We start from the raw sequence: 11,786 nt of genomic DNA on the forward strand, positions 1-11,786 counted from the left end.
CTCCCTCTGCCCTGTCCCCTTTTGTCGGCGATGTCTCCCTCTACCCTGTCGCCTTTTGTCGGCGATGTCTCCCTCTACCCTGTCGCCTTTTGTCGGCGATGTCTCCCTCTACCCTGTCGCCTTTTGTCGGCGATGTCTCCCTCTACCCTGTCGCCTTTTGTCGGCGATGTCTCCCTCTGCTGTGTCGCCTTTTGTCGGCGATCTCTCCCTCTCCTTTGTCGGCAATCTCTCCCTCTCCTTTGTCGCCTTTAGTCGGCGATCTCTCCCTCTACTCTGTCGCCTTTTGTCGGCGATCTCTCCCTCTCCTGTGTTGCCTTTTGTCGGCAATCTCTCCTTCTACTCTGTCGCCTTTTGTCGGCGATCTCTCCCTCTACTCTGTCGCCTTTTGTCGGCGATCTCTCCCTCTACTCTGTCACCTTTTGTCGGCGATCTCTCCCTCTACCCTGTCGCCTTTTGTCGGCGATGTCTCCCTCTCCTGTGTCGCTTTTTGTCGGCGATCTCTCCCTCTCCTGTGTCGCTTTTTGTCGGCGATCTCTCCCTCTCCTGTGGCGCCTTTTGTCGGCGATCTCTCCCTCTATTCTGTCGCCTTTTGTCGGCGATCTCTCCCTCTATTCTGTCGCCTTTTGTCGGCGATCTCTCCCTCTATTCTGTCGCCTTTTGTCGGTGATCTCTCCCTCTATTCGGTCGCCTTTTGTCGGCGATGTCTCCCTCTACCCTGTCGCCTTTTGTTGGCGATGTCTCCCTCTACCCTGTCGCCTTTTGTCGGCGATGTCTCCCTCTACCCTGTCGCCTTTTGTCGGCGATGTCTCCCTCTACCCTGTCGCCTTTTGTCGGCGATGTCTCCCTCTACCCTGTCGGCGATGTCTCCCTCTGCTGTGTCGCCTTTTGTCGGCGATCTCTCCCTCTTCTGTGTCGCCTTTAGTCGGCGATCTCTCCCTCTGGTGTGTCGCCTTTAGTCGGCGATCTCTCCCTCTGGTGTGTCGCCTTTAGTCGGCGATCTCTCCCTCTGGTGTGTCGCCTTTAGTCGACGATCTCTCCCTCTGCTGTGTCGCCTTTAGTCGGCGATCTCTCCCTCTGCTGTATCGCCTTTAGTTGGCGATCTCTCCCTCTGCTGTGTCGCCTTTTGTCGGCGATCTCTCTCTCTCCTGTGTCGCCTTTTGTCAGTGATTTCTCCCTCTGCTGTGTCGCCTTTTGGCGGCGATCCCTCCTGTGGCGCCTTTTGGTTAGCGATTACTCCCTCTCCTGTGTGGCCTTTTGTAGGCGATCCCTCCTGGGTGGCCTATTGTTGGCGATCCCTCTTGTGTGGCCTTTTTTTGGCGATCCCTCCTGTGGGGCCTTTTTTTGTCGATCCCTCCTGTTAGGCCTTTTGTTGGCGATCCCTACTGTGTGGCCTTTTGTTGGCGATCCCTCCTGTGTGGCCTTTGTTGGCGATGACTTCCTCTTCTGTGTCGCCTTTTGTCGGCGATCTCTCCCTGTCTTTTGGTTATATTTTTTCACTTTGTCCTGGTTTGATGGTGTTTTATGCCGGCGTCATGGTGAGCCCCATCTTTCACCCCACACAGGCGTCATGATCCTTTCTGGCATCCAGATTAAATGGTGATCTATCTTTGCACTCTTGTTTCATGGTGATCCCTCCTGACGTCCCTCTCTGATGGTGATCCCTCATGGCGTTCCGGTCTCATGGTGATCCCTGCCGGCGTCCTGGTCTCATGGTGATCCCTGCCGGCGTCCTGGTCTCACTCATGGTGATCCCTGCCGGCGTCCTGGTCTGATGATGATCCCTGCCGGCGTCCCGGTCTGATGGTGATCCTTTCCTTGCCTTGTGAATTGATGGTGTCGCCTTTTGTGGGCTACCTCTCCCCGTGTCGACTTTTGATTGCTACCTCACCCCGTGTCGCCTTTTGATGGTTATGTCTCCCTCTCCTGCGGCGCCTTTTTATGATGTTTCCCTCTCCTGCGGCGCGTGTTTATGGTGACGTTTCCCTCTCCCGCGTCGCATTTTGATGGTTATGTCTCCCTCTCCCGCGTCGCCTTTTGATGGTTATGTCTCCCTCTCCCGCGTCGCCTTTTGATGGTGATGTCTCCCTCTCCCGTGTCGCCTTTTGATGGTGATGTCTCCCTCTCCCGTGTCGCCTTTTGATGGAGATGTCTCCCTCTCCCGCGTCGCCTTTTGATTGTAATATCTCCCTCTCCCGCGTCGCCTTTTGATGGTGATGTCTCCCTCTCCCGCATAGCCTTTTGATGGTGATGTGTCCCTCTCCCGCGTCGCCTTTTGATGGTGATGTGTCCCTCTCCCGCGTCGCCTTTTGATGGTGATGTGTCCCTCTCCCGCGTCGCCTTTTGATGGTGATGTGTCCCTCTCCCGCGTCGCCTTTTGATGGTGATGTGTCCCTCTCCCGCGTCGCCTTTTGATGGTGATGTCTCCCTCTCCCGCGTCGCCTTTTGATGGTGATGTGTCCCTCTCCCGCGTAGCCTTTTGATGGTGATGTGTCCCTCTCACGCGTCGCCTTTTGATGGTGATGTGTCCCTCTCCCGCGTCGCCTTTTGATGGTGATGTGTCACTCTCCCGCGTCGCCTTTTGATGGTGATGTGTCCCTCTCCCGCGTCGCCTTTTGATGGTGATGTGTCCCACTCCCGCGTCGCCTTTTGATGGTGATGTGTCCCACTCCCGCGTCGCCTTTTGATGGTGATGTGTCCCTCTCCCGCGTCGCCTTTTGATGGTGATGTGTCCCTCTCCCGCGTCGCCTTTTGATGGTGATGTGTCCCTCTCCCGCGTCGCCTTTTGATGGTGATGTGTCCCTCTCCCGCGTCGCCTTTTGATGGTGATGTGTCCCTCTCCCGCGTCGCCTTTTGATGGTGATGCGTCCCTCTCCCGCGTCGCCTTTTGATGGTGATGCGTCCCTCTCCCGCGTCGCCTTTTGATGGTGATGCGTCCCTCTCCCGCGTCGCCTTTTGATGGTGATGTGTCCCTCTCCCGCGTCGCCTTTTGATGGTGATGTCTCCCTCTCCAACGTCCCGGTCCGATGGTGATCCCTGCCTGCATCCTGGTCCGATGGTGATCCCTCCCGGCGTCCCAGTTCGATGGTGATCCCTGCCGGCATCCCGGTCCGATGGTGATCCCTGCCGGCATCCCGGTCCGATGGTGATCCCTGCTGGCGTTCCGGTCTGATGGTGATCCCTGCCGGCGTCCCGGTCTGATGGTGATCCCTGCCGGCGTCCCGGTCTGATGGTGATCCCTGCCGGCGTCCCGGTGTGATGGTGATCCCTGCCGGCGTCCCGGTCTGATGGTGATCCCTACCGGCGTCCCGGGCTGATGGTGATCCCTCCCGGCAACCCGGTCTGATGGTTATCCCTCCCGGCGTCCCGGTCTGATGGTGATCCCTGCCGGGGTCCCGGTCTGATGGTGATCACTGCCGGCGTCCCGGTCTGATGTTGATCCCTCCCTGCGTCCTGGTCTGATGATGATCCCTGCCGGCATCCTGGTCTGATGGTGATCCCTGCCGGCGTCCCGGTGTGATGGTGATCCCTGCCGGCGTCCCGGTCTGATGGTGATCCCTCACGGCGTCCCGGTCTGATGATGATCCCTGCCGGCGTCCCGGTCTGATGGTGATCCCTGCCGGCGTCGCGGTCTGATGGTGATCCCTGCCGGCGTCGCGGTCTGATGGTGATCCCTGCCGGCGTCGCGGTCTGATGGTGATCCCTGCCGGCGTCGCGGTCTGATGGTGATCCCTGCCGGCGTCGCGGTCTGATGGTGATCCCTGCCGGCGTCCCGGTGTGATGGTGATCCCTGCCGGCGTCCCGGTGTGATGGTGATCCCTGCCGGCGTCCCGGTGTGATGGTGATCCCTGCCGGCGTCCCGGTGTGATGGTGATCCCTGCCGGCGTCCCGGTGTGATGGTGATCCCTGCCGGCGTCCCGGTCTGATGGTGATCTCTCCCGGCATCCCGGTCTGATTATGATCCCTGCCGGCATCCCGGTCCGATTATGATCCCTACCGGCATCCCGGTCCGATGGTGATCCTTTCCTTTCCTTGTGAATTGATAGTGTCGCCTTTCGTGGGCTAGCTCTCCCCGTGTCGACTTTTGATTGCTACCTCACCCCGTGTCGCCTTTTGATGGTTATGTCTCCCTCTCCCGCATCGCCTTTTGATGGTTATGTCTCCCTCTCCCGCGTCGCCTTTTGATGGTGATGTGTCCCTCTCCCGCGTCGCCTTTTGATGGTGATGTGTCCCTCTCCCGCGTCGCCTTTTGATGGTGATGTGTCCCTCTCCTGCGTCGCCTTTTGATGATGATGTGTCCCTCTCCCGCGTAGCCTTTTGATGGTGATGTGTCACTCTCCCGCATAGCCTTTTGATGGTGATGTCTCCCTCTCCTGCGTCGCCTTTTGATGGTGATGTGTCCCTCTCCCGCGTCGCCTTTTGATGGTGATGTGTCCCTCTCCCGCGTCGCCTTTTGATGGTGATGTCTCCCTCTCCAACGTCCCGGTCCGATGGTGATCCCTGCCTGCATCCTGGTCCGATGGTGATCCCTCCCAGCGTCCCAGTCCGATGGTGATCCCTGCCGGCATCCCGGTCCGATGGTGATCCCTGCCGGCATCCCGGTCCGATGGTGATCCCTGCCGGCATCCCGGTCCGATGGTGATCCCTGCCGGCATCCCGGTCCGATGGTGATCCCTGCCGGCATCCCGGTCCGATGGTGATCCCTCCTGGCGTCCCGGTCTGATGATGATCCCTGCTGGCATCCCGGTCCGATGGTGATCACTGCTGGCGTTCCGGTCTGATGGTTATCCCTGCCGGCGTCCCGGTCTGATGGTGATCCCTGCCGGCGTCCCGGTCTGATGGTGATCCCTGCCGGGGTCCCGGTCTGATGGTGATCCCTCCCGGCGTCCCGGTCTGATGGTGATCCCTGCCGGCGTCCCGGTCTGATGGTGATCCCTCCCAGCATCCCGGTGTGATGGTGATCCCTGCCGGCATCCCGGTGTGATGGTGATCCCTGCCGGCATCCCGGTGTGATGGTGATCCCTGCTGGCATCCCGGTCGGATGGTGATCCCTCCCGGCGTTCCGGTCTGATGGTGATCCCTGCCGGCGTCCCGGTCTGATGGTGATCCCTGCCGGCGTCCCGGTCTGATGGTGATCACTGCCGGCGTCCCGGTCTGATGTTGATCCCTCCCTGCGTCCCGGTCTGATGTTGATCCCTCCCTGCGTCCTGGTCTGATGATGATCCCTGCCGGCATCCCGGTCTGATGGTGATCCCTGCCGGCGTCCCGGTGTGATGGTGATCCCTGCCGGCGTCCCGGTGTGATGGTGATCCCTGCCGGCGTCCCGGTGTGATGGTGATCCCTGCCGGCGTCCCGGTGTGATGGTGATCCCTGCCGGCGTCCCGGTGTGATGGTTATCCCTGCCGGCGTCCCGGTGTGATGGTGATCCCTGCCGGCGTCCCGGTCTGATAGTGATCCCTGCCGGCGTTCCGGTCTGATGGTGATCCCTGCCGGCGTCCTGGTCTGATGGTGATCCCTGCCGGCGTCCTGGTCTGATGGTGATCCCTCCCGGCATCCCGGTCTGATTATGATCCCTGCCGGCATCCCGGTCCGATGGTGATCCTTTCCTTTCCTTGTGAATTGATAGTGTCGCCTTTCGTGGGCTAGCTCTCCCCGTGTCGACTTTTGATTGCTACCTCACCCCGTGTCGCCTTTTGATGGTGATGTCTCCCTCTCCTGCGTCGCCTTTTGATGGTGATGTCTCCCTCTCCCGCGTCGCCTTTTGATGATGATGTCTCCCTCTCCCGCATCGCCTTTTGATGGTTATGTCTCCCTCTCCCGCGTCGCCTTTTGATGGTTATGTCTCCCTCTCCCGCGTCGCCTTTTGATGGTGATGTGTCCCTCTCCCGCGTCGCCTTTTGATGGTGATGTGTCCCTCTCCCGCGTCGCCTTTTGATGGTGATGTGTCCCTCTCCCGCGTCGCCTTTTGATGGTGATGTGTCCCTCTCCCGCGTCGCCTTTTGATGGTGATGTGTCCCTCTCCCGCGTCGCCTTTTGATGGTGATGTGTCCCTCTCCCGCGTCGCCTTTTGATGGTGATGTGTCCCTCTCCCGCGTCGCCTTTTGATGGTGATGTGTCCCTCTCCCGCGTCGCCTTTTGATGGTGATGTGTCCCTCTCCCGCGTAGCCTTTTTATGGTGATATGTCACTCTCCCGCATAGCCTTTTGATGGTGATGTCTCCCTCTCCCGCGTCGCCTTTTGATGGTGATGTGTCCCTCTCCCGCGTCGCCTTTCGATGGTGGTCCCTCCCTCTCTTTTGGTTATTTTTTTTCTCTTTGTCCCGGTTTGATGGTGTTTTATTCCAGTATTAAGGCGTCCAGATTAAAGGGTGATCCCTCCTGGTGATCTGGTTTGATGGTGGTCCCCCATGGCGTCCCGGTCTGATGTTGATCTCTCCCAGTTTCCCGGTTTGATTGTGATCCTTGCCTGCGTCCCGGTCTGATGGTGATCCCTGCCTGCGTCCCGGCTGATGGTGATCCCTGCCTGCGTCCCGGCTGATGGTGATCCCTGCCTGCATCCCGGTCTGATGGTGATCCCTGCCGGCGTCCGGGTCTGATGGTTATCCTTTCCTTGCCTTCTGGATTGATGGTGATTCCTTCCTGTGTCCCAGTGTTATGTGCAATCCTCTTTCTGATCCCCTCTGTGCTCAAGGGTTGTAAGGTGATCTCCTCCGTACGTCATGGTTGTATGGTGCTCGCTCTCACCTCCATGTTATGCTATTTAATGGTTCTCCTTCTTTCTCTCATGATGCGTCACTGTTTTAATTTTATTTTCCCCTTTTTTATTTTAGACTAGGCTTGATGTGTAAAATCAACGACCATGTGGATGTCCCATTATCTTTACCCTGTCTTCTCTACAAATGCCACACAAACTGCTGCCGACAAGATCACAAGTAAGTAAGCTGTAAAATAGAAACTCTTGTAACATTTTTGGGGTGGCTTTTTAACAATTATTTCACTTTAATTAAAAAAAAAAAAAGGAAAAAGAAATTTAGCTTGAGAATTTTAATCTGGTGCGTAAATTTCATTTGAAGGGGAAGACTTTTTTTTTTACTAGTAATCTTCGTTTTTTTGTGTAATGACTTTGATGATTTAAAATCTGCAGTGAAACTAGTTTCATGTTGTTTGGGCTGATGTATAAAATCTACTTTTTCTGCTTGCTGATCTGCAACATACATGATTTATTTTTCTGATTAAAAGTCAAACCTACATAATATACCGATACGACAAAGACAAAATTGATAATTTTTTATATTCTTACATTTTAGGAACCTTTGAAGTATTAATAGCAACAAAGTTTAATGACTAGCTTTTTGTTTACTATAAATGGCTTTACGAGTTGGACATCATGTATGGCTGAAAAGCGATAAAATAGTGGAAGAAAATGACCCGTATCATGATAATTAAAACAAAATATCAGAAAACTTTATTTTAAATTATAGGATTGTTACTGTTTCTAGTCACAGAGTTTGCAAATTGTAATAATTCATAGGCAGAAGCAAAGAAAGATATTCTTATCACAGAGAAAATCACTGTATGCGACTGTGGCTAACGTGCATCTGTAATATCCAGCAATTAGAGATGATTCAAAGACTGGTTACTTGAATTCTGCAAGGATGATGGGATTTGCCCTACAGAAGCCAACTTTAGAAGTATAACCTTTTCTCTAGAGTGTGTGCCGAGCATGTGCGGAAGCGCACAATCATATGTGTTGGGCTTACCTGCGGCGAAAAGCGAACCCAGAACCTTTTGATTCCAAATCAAGTCTACTAATGAGCTACATCCATCTTAACCCAAAGTGGTGATTTAGTTTCACCTAACGGCTATAAATGCAAGCCAAGAAGTCATTCGAGGGTGGTTAAAAAATATTGCTCTGATAATGTCTCGCATTACTGCATTTTGTCTCGTGGTGTGTCGATTCAACGAGATTGTTTGATGTTGCTCGGGAACATTGTGTCAACGATATTATTCGGTGGCGTGGTGATTTGGCGATATTGTTGGCGACGGTGTTGCTCAGGAACGTGTGTTGATTCAGCGATATTGTTTAATGGCGTGGTGTGTTCATTTGGCAGTATTGTTTGGGATTGCGTGTACGAATTTGTTCATGACCGTGCCGTCACTTGTGATATAAATATGTATATATTTTTGGTCACCCCGCTTTATCGGAGAGGGATGTACGTTTTCGGTGGCGTCCGTGCATTCGTTAATCCGGACGATTGCCAGATAACCATTCGTTAGTTTTTCCAGAAATTTTGCCACAAATTGTATTTCATTAAATAGATATGCACGGTGAAAAACATTTTTATGCGAAAATTCCTGTTGCATCCTCAGGGGCTCAAAAGAGGTTAAAAATGCCCGAAAATGGCCGAAAATGACACATTATGCCTCATAACTTTTGATCCATGTTTTTTGCATTCTCTTCTTTGTGAAGCGACAGAGCACTGATATGTACTGCTGATTTCATATGATCCAGATGAGAGCTGCTTTCTTAATCAAGTTTCCTGGACCTTGGAATAGACTGCTAGATGTAGTAAATGCACCAACAGTACAAGTACAGCAATTATAAACAGTTGCTAGGCCACTGTATCCTCTTCTGTGTAACTATATTTTTTTCAAGATTTCAACATATACAACAACGCTGGTTAGTGAAAATGCTATTTGTGAATTTTTGATGTTTTTTTTTATCAATGTTTAACTGTAGGCATGTGTTGTGCAACATCTTTTGTTGGTGTGTATGAATGGCAGACATTAGCGGTGGTAGATGTTTGGCTATAAGAAGAGGGGGGGGGGCAGAAAAGTGAAAATCTCTGTCCAGGGTCTGACCGCTGAAGACATTAAATTAACTAATTTAAAGTTTTGTCATACTGAATTGGTCGCACAACATTAAAACGTACGATAAACTCGATAATTTCATAAATTCTATTTTTACTTTTAATTATTTTTCTACTGGATCATTTTTTGTGACGTTTCGAATTGATACGAATTTTTCCATGATATGCAAGTATGCAATAATGTTTCTAAACTGAAATGTGTTAGTTTAAAAGATCAAATTACTCAAGCATTTTCTTGTAATTATTTTTCTATTGACTAATTTGAAAGTCATAATTTCCATACAACACGTAAGTACTTCATAATATTTTCACCTGAAATGCGTTTAAAAAAAATCACTAATATCAATATAAGCATGTTGCGTTGTTATCTCTAATAAGGGATTAGAAGAGATGACGTATATTATATATTTGTTGTATCATAAAGGGGATCGTGTGTGATCGTCTAGTGGTCCAGTCTCTGAAATGATATGTTCATATGCTGTTGTGTGTGTGCATGTGTGGTACATTTATTTTTTAACATACCTTCTGCGTCTTGGATGTTGGTCCATCTAGAATCATCTCGTCTTGGAAGGGAGACTTGTACTCGTTTTAGACGAATATTCATTCATGCCAATACGATGAATTAATTTGTTTTATAGTTTCTATTTCACTTTCCAGATATCTCGCAGAATGATGGAAAGTGAATCTGGCTTGTGTGGTTTGTTTTGGTCTCGTTTCTACACATGTCAGCACCCCCCCCCCCCCCCCCCCTGCAGTGAATGGGAGGAGACAACAGTGAAGCCGTCCGTCCTCTTTTACGCTCAAACCAAATCTCTACGATTCAGCTAACCTGATCACGTGACTCACACGCAATCTGATCAGCTGATCTTGACTTCCGGTCAACATGTCTACAATATAATTTACACACCTCCCTCTCTCTCGATCTATTCTCTAACAAGCAAGCAACATTTCCTTTTTGTTGCATTTACTAAAAAAAAAAAAAAAAAAATTGTCAAGGGGAGATAACTTATAATTTTATTATCTCCCTTTACATTAACATGTTCTGCTGATAAATGTTTTTAATATAAAGACTCTTCCAAAATTAATGCCTCTGTTTTTATTCCATTGAAATGGATTAGAGGGATCGCAAATTGCATTTTTATGATGACTGAACTTATGCATTCATGATCTGAAAGTTTCATCTTTCTGTCGCAGATATTGATGGTGAGAGACTCTTAAGAAAGCAACTCCTTTATCTTTATTTTCATGGCAAGTGCTCGACTGAGCTTCAATCTATGGTCTCCCCTCGCCAAACTTTCACAAGAAACACCCGTCTAGCTGAAAGCACTATCAATAATTCCCCCTACTCTTTATCTGTGCCTAAACCTAAACGTAGATTCGATGAAAAAAGCTTCTTTCTTAGAAATGCATGCCTGTGGAACTGTCTTTTGTTTTCCTGCTTTCCAGCTGACTACAATCTGATTGTCTTCAAGTCCAATGTAAACAAGTTCTTGATGAGCTGTTCCACTTAAGTTAACAAATTTACCGAATTTCCATTACTAAAAATTACTATATTGTTCAATTGACTACTGTACACTCTTAACCCTTATCCTCAAGTGGTCTTTGGGCCTTGATAAATGGTAATGCCTATGTAAACAAAAAAAAAACAAAAAACAAAAATCTCCTGTCGTGGACGTGCGTCAGCAGATGCGTCATTGAATTCCTAACAAAAGTACATTGAGAATAATGGTGACTATGTAAAAAAAATAATTTCCGCCTTTGTAGCTCTTCAACTTTTTGAGTTAAAAAAAAAAAAAGAAGAAAAAGGCTTTACTTTTCAGAACGACCCTTGTATATAGAACTTTTCAAATCTGTAAGCACGATATTTTGACGAAACAACTGCCACCACTTCTTTTTCGGCATCTCTACATTCTCGTTTCTCTTGTCTTTCCAGGTACACTTTATTTGGTATCATTACTCATGCTGGTTACACCATTTCATCTGGACATTACGTTGCTTACGTGAAAACTTCGGCCAGTGCCTTGACGTGGCACTTTCCTTCGAATGGCCAGCGAGAGGGAGAATCCTCCAACGCTGATGTGTACTTGCCAGGTTCCGACATGCAGCAGGATGATGACGTGTTTTGGTTGGAATGTGACGACAGCTCTGTGCGTGTTTTTACTGAAGAGGATTTTCTTGAGCGTTTATCATCTGAGGGTCTCCTTACGGGCACACCCTATTTGCTTTTTTATCATAAATCACCCATGAGTCGATCCTTTTAAGGCACGAAAACTCTACTGTTGGATGTGTTTATTTTCTATTTCTAAAAGAAAAACAACAAAAAAAAAAAAATGATTTTTGTTTTTTTTTTTCTTTTTTTCCCTGTTTTATGTATTTAAAACTTCTGCTTTGTATTAGTTTTACTGTTACTTCATTTTTTATTATGTTTCAATTGGAAGAAAATTGCTTAGTCGTTCGATGGCAAATGTAAAAAAAAAAAAAGGTTATTGTCCGAAATTCTCCTATATTAAAAAGCAAAAAACAAAATTTGTATGAATGTATGTGCTTGTGACAAAAAGAAAAAAAAATCACATAAATTGATCAAGTAGTTTTATTTTTTATAAAGGAAACCATTTTTAAGTGAATTTGAGTTTTTTTTTTTTTCTAATGCCTCTCCCTCCCCTTGTTAAGAATGGCTTTCTAAGATCTTACAAATTTGGAATTATCTCCCTTGTTCCTTTAGAATTTAGTTTTCAAGATGGTGTTGCAAAATCATTGCTCATATTTTTCTTATTTAAAAATAAAACTTGATCAATATACAGTGTAACCCGGATATAAGAGACTTATTCACAGATCACTGCAGCTCTCTTATATCCGGGTCATACTGTACATTAACACAGGCTGTAATTTGAGACCAGAGAAAATCTCTCTTATATTAGTT

At 49.0% G+C, this 11,786-nt stretch overlaps 1 protein-coding gene across 1 annotated transcript in view; it reads left to right on the plus strand.

Moving 5' to 3' along the window:
• The window catches only part of LOC145258215 (ubiquitin carboxyl-terminal hydrolase 1-like), a 72,567-nt gene extending 61,308 nt beyond the window's left edge, over nucleotides 1-11,259 (plus strand). Inside the window, exons 9-10 of the mRNA XM_080116157.1 lie at nucleotides 6,827-6,928; nucleotides 10,800-11,259. Coding sequence (XP_079972283.1) covers nucleotides 6,827-6,928; nucleotides 10,800-11,127 — 430 coding nt within the window. The 3' untranslated portion in view covers nucleotides 11,128-11,259. The remainder of the gene's footprint in view (nucleotides 1-6,826; nucleotides 6,929-10,799) is intronic.
• Nucleotides 11,260-11,786: the final 527 nt, after the last annotated feature.

The sequence above is a fragment of the Euprymna scolopes genome, chromosome 33 (assembly GCF_053919585.1).
Source record: "Euprymna scolopes isolate OS-2025 chromosome 33, ASM5391958v1, whole genome shotgun sequence".
NCBI classification, from domain to species: domain Eukaryota; kingdom Metazoa; phylum Mollusca; class Cephalopoda; order Sepiida; family Sepiolidae; genus Euprymna; species Euprymna scolopes.